At 40.8% G+C, this 7,516-nt stretch overlaps 1 protein-coding gene across 2 annotated transcripts; it reads right to left on the bottom strand.

The window, feature by feature from the left end:
• Positions 1–252: 252 nt before the first annotated feature.
• On the bottom strand, positions 253–3,623 carry LOC122402813 (CCR4-NOT transcription complex subunit 10-B). Of its 2 annotated transcripts, XM_043405928.1 has the most exons (10): positions 2,959–3,623; positions 2,565–2,887; positions 2,387–2,493; positions 1,850–2,001; positions 1,592–1,791; positions 1,250–1,535; positions 817–1,164; positions 630–739; positions 479–557; positions 253–416 (listed from the first exon to the last, which is right to left on the bottom strand). In XM_043405928.1, the coding sequence occupies exons 1-10, from the start codon at positions 3,365–3,367 to the stop codon at positions 361–363; spliced, it is 2,070 nt and encodes a 689-aa protein (XP_043261863.1). In that variant the 5' UTR covers positions 3,368–3,623; the 3' UTR covers positions 253–360. The 2 variants fall into 2 exon arrangements, with proteins under 2 accessions (XP_043261863.1, XP_043261862.1); XM_043405927.1 differs by having other exon boundaries at positions 302–557.
• Between the last annotated feature and the right edge of the window lie 3,893 nt (positions 3,624–7,516).

Below are 7,516 nucleotides of genomic sequence, written 5' to 3'. Positions count from 1 at the left end.
ACTCGAGTTTCTCAAATAAATTTCTGCGAGATTCACATTCATCGTCGCGAATTTAAATATTCAACGAAACTTCATCCTATTTTCCAGAACACATAGAACAATATAAATCATGTCATTAAAAATATTTTCGAAAATGCAGAAAGTTATTTTCTAATTATAGAAACTTAAAATTCCAAACGCCTTTCATTGTTCAGAAGTAAAAGAATTGCGTTCGTAAATTTGAAAATGCATACGAATTGTAGGTTAAAAAAAACGTAGGAAAAGAATCGTAAATTTTATACATTTCATATTTATTTACATTACGAAAAAAATTTACATAAATTCGTTCATTTCGATCATAACCTCTTCGTAAATTAATCGTCAACGGTACTGCGGGCAATGTTGCTTTATTATCGACCTCGAGATATCTGCATGACCTGTGACACGAAAAATAAATAAAATCGCGTAAAAAATGTCACGGAAATATTATTGATATTACCTAGTTGCAATTCTATGTATAACGCTAACATTATTACGTGGATAGGAACATCGCAATCTGGACCCTTCGACATCCAAACCTAAAAGATCCAATATTATCCAAACGTTCAAATAATATAACACATTTGATAAGTTATGAGTTTACCGATTACCTGTTTCAAGATTTCTCCAGATTTATCAAGTTCACCGCGAATTGCATAAGCCACAGCTAAATTATAGTGAAGTACTGCGATGCCTGTAGGAACGGCTGTTGGGTACCACGCTGTAAAACATAATAATCACTTTAAATACAAATAACACCTTTACGAGAGAATCAAAGGTTTTAAATTAGATTCACACTTTTTATGGGTTTCGAGATAACCTCATCGACTTTTTCCTTATCTTTATCCTGCGTTTCAGGAATAGGTACGAAAGTATTCAAGTCTTGAATGTTTTCTAGTTTAAGATACTCGATTGCTTCGCTGATTTTATCCATGAATATCAAACTTTCAGCAGCGTAAAGGTTTCCCAACATTCTGTATGCCCCGGGTAACTTATTGATGTTTAATAGTGACTTGGCATGCTCAAGCGCTATAACATAATCGCCCAGACATAAACATACGTAAGCCGTTGCGGCTAGAACACTGATTTTCAAGTTTAATGCTTCGACAGCTGTAACTTGCGATATCAAAGTTGAGTATTGAGCACCTAAAGAATTATCCTTTTAATTATTAACAATAATAATCATATTCAAAGAGTATCTTTGCATCATTTAAGAGTATAAATTGCATACCTAGATTATGCCCAGCTGTCAGCGACAAAGGTACTGTTTGCGGACTAGCAATCGTTGTGATTGGAACATTCGGTTCGTTTGGTAATAAAAATAGTGCATTCTTTAAACAGAGCGATGCGAACTCTAAAGTTACTTGTGGTATAGCGGAAGGAAAACCTTCGGAATGATACTTAGTATCCTTGGAAAGGGAAGACGCCAGAATAATTTTTCTATAAATTCCAGAGCCGATAACTTTCTGCACCAAATCCTTCCTTCGTTTTGGAATATTAAAATCGACTTCGTTCGTCTGAAAATGATACTCTTGTTTCCAAAAATATTATAACACGTGATGGACGAACTTACCGGTTTGTGACAGTAAACGCAACACTCTGCGATCCTCAGCCAAAGTTTCGGATTATTATGAAGCTTTTGAGCAGCTTCCATGAAACAATCGAAGGCAGCCGTTGCTTGGCCTGCGTGCAATAACGACACACCCAAACTATACATTAATTCGTAATGCCTATTCCCACTGAGTGTATATAATGGTTGCGATGACAGAGGATCTAAAATCGTTCTCATTAATAGACATTTTTTGTATATGAAATTAACTGTTATGCTTACCGCTGTCTTTGGCCTGCACGCTTTCTAATGTACATTTGTTTTCGTGTAAAGCTTTTCGTAAATAAAAGCAAGCTAAATTCGGTTTACCCATCGAAAGATGTAAACACGCCATATTGTTGTAATACAAAACAGCGGGAGACTCTCCACACGTTCTAAAATTAATAAAAATATTATCAACGCAACGTACTGATAATTCTAAGCACAATTGGACCTCGATAAATCTCTTTAAGCTGAAAGCCTCCGTGTTGAAATTTTATTCAGTTCCTTTCGCGAAACCTTGATAATTCAGAAAGTAAACAAAAGTTAACTGTTCGACCCAGATTTAAACTCTACAACGCAGCTGTCATTGCGCTCTATTCGCTGTACTCTATTTTCAATCATCGTAACTACATTCTCTCGGATACCTCCGAATATCAAAACTTTTCTACGCCTCGAAACCTTAACAAGACAGAGGTTCTGTAACTCGAAACATTTCTCATTTTCCTTCGATTTCGATTCATCGACATTAAACAACTCGTAAAACAATTATAAACGTACTTGAAATCTAAATTCTCTGACGTTACAGAGTTCAGTAGCTTGATAGCTTTTTTGTAATTTCCTCTTAAATATTCGAGGTTGGCTTTTAAAAATACAGTTGATATATTCTGAAAAAAAAGGAGGATTTTAAGTGAAATAGAGAAACAGACTTAACGGAAATGATTTAATAATATCTTACTACGGGTGTACCCAAGGAAACTAGCGTTTTCCATTCCCTTTTGCACAGTTTCAATTGATGCATCATAAGATATATTCTAGCTTTGCATTTCAATAATTTTATCTTGAACGCATCTGTGACTACGTCTACCTCTTTTTTCTGTTCCTTTTGCTCCTTCATTGATTTCATTATGCCCTCTTTATCGACGGGAGTAATTTTAGAATTATCCGTAGATATGAGCTGATTTTCTATATAATTAATTAAGGACAACGCTGCTTCCGGTTGATCCGTCACTATATGCAATTCTATCAGAAGGAGACAAACTTTATGCGCAAGCGATTCTTCTAAAAAAGAAAATGCATAACAATACCGATTAATTCATCGGGATATTCATTATTCGTTACTCTTTACGTACCCATAGGTTCTATAAAAGCGAATAATCTGTTCATAATTTGAAGCGCTGCGCTATATTGTCTCGTATGGTATAATATAACTGCTTGATTATACCTCATAACGCATTTCTCTATGTCGTCTATAGTTTCAGTCATATCAGTCGTAGACATTTGACCACATATCGCGTTCAGACTCTTTCTTAACAATTCTGTTTTCTTCAAGTCGTTTTTATAACACTCTGCTACAACTTTATTATGCATTACTTTCAAGTCTTTGGGCCTGAGAGTTTCTAGTTTGTTTAAATGTGACAAACAGCTAACGTATGCTCCCTTCTGAAATTCAGAATGCGCATTTTGCGCCAACTCTCGTTCTTGTTCCGTTATAACCGCCGAACCGATATCTTTGTTCTGCGTTTCAGACGTCTCGCTCATATTTGTTTGTTGTACAATAATATGTCGCGTAATAAAATCTTATAATGTTCCCACGATATTTAACCTCGTCGTAGCTTGACGATAAACTTCTCAAAAAACCACATTTAACACTTGTAGAGGTTAAATTTATATAAAAAAAATTATAAAGGATCTTCGCACTCTGTAATCAAAAACTGTTCGAATCAGGTGTGTGCAAATTATAGTAAAGTGGTTATTAATTAAAAATAATATTAAAATAACAGTGCATATTGGTATATTCAAATAAATCTGAAAACTTACCGAAACCACGAACGAGGTACAACATAGATAGTCAATGGAACTTTCTGTCCCTCATGATCGAATCGATCTATCATTTTCAAAATTTAAATTTAAATTGCTGTTACATTGTATTGATGTAATAATGAAAGATTAAAATTGTTTTATTTCCATTTCTGTATTGATCGAATTTTTCCAATTAAAATGAGATCAAACGAAGCTCTGGGTACAAGGAACACGTGTCTTTAGTGGTAATACCGTATATCCCTAGGCATCCCTATATAGTAACTACGTAGCAGTGATGCTAGATCGAGCACCGAGTGCACCACTCACACTATGCCAGATCACGCATGCGTGAGCTCGTGGAGTTTCGGAGAGTCGACAAAGGCAAACTGACGCATGCCCTCTCTCTCGATTCTCCGAAGCTGCCCGAAGTAACTTCGGGCCGTCTCGTGGGTGTCGAGAGAGGAAGGCACATTTGCCTTCTCGCTCTTGAACAAGTGAGATTCGACATCGCGTCGATGGCGTACGATTCCAAGTCTCGACTGCCCAGGTATTTCTTACTTTCCGACTTATGTATGTAGACGAACATAAGCAAGGTACTATAACGAACAAAAATTTAGTGAAATACCCGTTTTAAGACCCCCCGATCATATTTGAATTATTGAACAAAAATAAATTCTTTTTCATTATTCCTATGTCTGACCGTACATATGTATATCATTTCGGATATCGCTTCTGATACATCTGGCAACGTATAACCATTACTGCCGGCTACTGCCAGCCTCTCGCAGCCTCTGCTGGCTTCTGCTGGCCACTGCTGACCACACCTGATACTTCCGACAACGTATAACGATTACTACTGGTTACCGCCAGCCTCTCCTGACCTCCGCTTATATTTCTGACATCGTATAACAATTACGACTGACTTCTGCCAACCTCGGTTGGCCTCTGCTGATCATTGCTGATCTCTACATGCCTTTACTGGTGGCTAACTTGAGTTAACAGGTAATGTCATAAAATTGTTTTACCTAGTTATACCCCTTTTTACCCGAAGTATAAGGCACGACTAAATGTACTTTTCAATTTTCCTACAGTCCTCCGCTGGCCACTGCTGACCGTTGCTGACGACTTCTGATACTTCTGACAACGTGTAACGACTACCACGGGCTACTGCTTGCCCCTGCTGGTCTCTGCATGCCTATGCATCCCTCTGCTGACCGCTGCTGACCACTCCTGATACTTCCGACAACGTATAACGATTACTACGTGTTACTGCTTGCTCCTACTGGTCTCTACATGCCTCTACATGCCTCTACATGACTCTTCTGGCATATGCTGGCCTCTGCTGGCCTCTGCCTGCCTCCGCTCGCCTCTGCTGACCGCTGCTGACCACTCCTGATACTTCTGACAAGGTATAACGATTACTAAGTGTTACTGCTTGCTCCTACTGGTCTCTACATGCCTCTGCATGCATCTAGATGCCTCTACATCCCTCTGCTGGCCTCTGCTAGCCTCTGCTAGCCTCTGCTGGCCCCTGCTGACCGCTGCAGACCACTCCTGATACTTCTGACAAGGTATAACGATTACTAAGTGTTACTGCTTGCTCCTACTGGTCTCTACGTGCCTCTACATGCATCTAGAGGCCTCTACATCCCTCTGATGGCCTCTGATGGCCTCTGCTCGCCCCTGCTGACCGCTGCTGACCACTCCTGATACTCCCGACAACGTATAACAATTACTATGTGTTCCTGCTTGCTCCTGCTGGTCTCTACATGCCTCTACATGCATCTAGATGCCTCTACATCCCTCTGATGGCATCTGCTGGCCTCTGCTGACCGCTGCTGACCACTCCTGATACTCCCGACAAGGTGTAACGATTACTACGTGTTACTGCTTGCTCCTGCTGGTCTCTGCTTGCCTCTGCTGCCCCCTGCTGACCCCTGCTATTCCTTGCCGACCCCTGCCGACCACTGCTGACCACCCCTGATACTTCTGACATGTATAAGTATTCAAGCCTTGTATAATGTAAATCTATGGCAATAAATGATATAATTTAACAGAATTCTATGTGTTCTCATCATTTTTACCTTTCTTTTCCTCTCCAAATCATTCCCTTAGCTTTAAAAGACCGTTTCTCCGGTTAAAATCGGATTCCCAAAGTGTCCAGCTCTCGTACTTGCTGCCGAAATAAAAAATTAAATGTCCTGAAACAGTTGGAAAGTCCTGAAACAGCTGGAAAGTCCTGAAACGACTTGGAATTTTAGAAATCCCGAATCAGTTGGAAAGCCCTGAAACAGCTGGAATGTCCTGAAACGACTCCGAATTTTAGAAACCCCGGATCAGCTGGAAAGTCCTGAAACAGCTGGAAAGTCCTGGAATTTCTTGGAAACGCCGAAAATTCTCGGAAACCTTGAATTTTTAGCAAAGCTCTGAGTTTCTGGACTTCCGAGGTGTTTCAGGAGTTCCTAGTGGGTTCAGGGAGTCTTACAACTAAGGTAATGACTTGGAGAGGGAAAGAATGGTAAAAAATGATGAGAACACATAGAATTCTTTGTAATTATATCATTTATTCAAATAGATTTACATTATACAAGGTTTAATACATATACATCGTATCAGAAGTTGTCAACAAAGGTCAGCAGTGGTCAGCAGTGGTCAGCCGGGGTCAGCAGGGGCCAGTAGATGCGTGTGGAGGCATGTAGAGGGATGTAGAGGCATGTAGAGGCTTGTAGAGACCAGCAGGAGCAAGCAGGGTCACGTAGTAATCGTTATACGTTGTCGGAAGTATCAGGAGTGGTCAGCAGCGGTCAGCAGGGGCCAGCAGAGGGATGTAGAGGCATGTAGAGACCAGCAGGAGCAAGCAGGGACACGTAGTAATCGTTATACGTTGTCGGAACTATCAGGAGTGGTCAGCAGCGGTCAGCAATGGCCAGCAGAGGGATGCAGAGGCATGCAGAGGCCAGCAGGAGCAAGCAGTAGCCCGTAGTAGTCGTTACACGTTGTCAGAAGTATCAGAAGTCGTCAGCAACGGTCAGCAGTGGCCAGCGGAGGACTGTAGGAAAATTGAAAAGTACATTTAGTCGTGCCTTATACTTCAGGTAAAAAGGGGTATAACTAGGTAAAACAATTTTATGACATTACCTGTTAACTCAAGTTAGCCACCAGTAAAGGCATGTAGAGATCAGCAATGATCAGCAGAGGCCAACCGAGGTTGGCAGAAGTCAGTCGTAATTGTTATACGTTGTCAGAAATATAAGCGGAGGTCAGGAGAGGCTGGCGGTAACCAGTAGTAATCGTTATACGTTGTCGGAAGTATCAGGTGTGGTCAGCAGTGGCCAGCAGAAGCCAGCAGAGGCTGCGAGAGGCTGGCAGTAGCCGGCAGTAATGGTATACGTTGTCAGATGTATCAGAAGCGATATCTGAAATGATATACATATGTACGCTCAGACATAGGAATAATGAAAAAGAATTTATTTTTGTTCAATAATTCAAATATGATCGGGGGGGTCTTAAAACGTGTATTTCACTAAATTTTTGTTCGTTATAGTACCTTGCTTATGCTCGTCTACATACATAGGTCGGAAAGTAAAAAATACCTGGGCAGTCGAGACTTGAAATCGTACGCCATTGACGCGAGGTCGAATCTCACTTGTTCAAGAGCGAGAAGGCAAATGTGCCTTCCTCTCTCGACTCCCACGAGACGGCCCGATGTTACTTCGGGCGGCTTCGGAGAATCGAGAGAGAGGGCATGCGTCAGTTTGCCTTTGTCGACTCTCCGTAACTCCACGAGCTCACGCATGCGTGATCTGGCATAGGGTGAGTGGTGCACTCGGTGCTCGATCTGGCGCCACAATGTACAATGGAACATGTAGTAACGTTCGGTAGAAGACC

The sequence above is a fragment of the Colletes gigas genome, unplaced genomic scaffold, assembly GCF_013123115.1.
Source record: "Colletes gigas isolate AHSC1104 unplaced genomic scaffold, ASM1312311v1 Colletes_gigas_Sc00040, whole genome shotgun sequence".
Classification (NCBI taxonomy): Eukaryota; Metazoa; Arthropoda; class Insecta; order Hymenoptera; family Colletidae; genus Colletes; species Colletes gigas.
The sequence above is the reverse complement of the archived record's forward strand: the minus strand, read 5'-3'. Positions and strand labels throughout refer to the sequence as shown.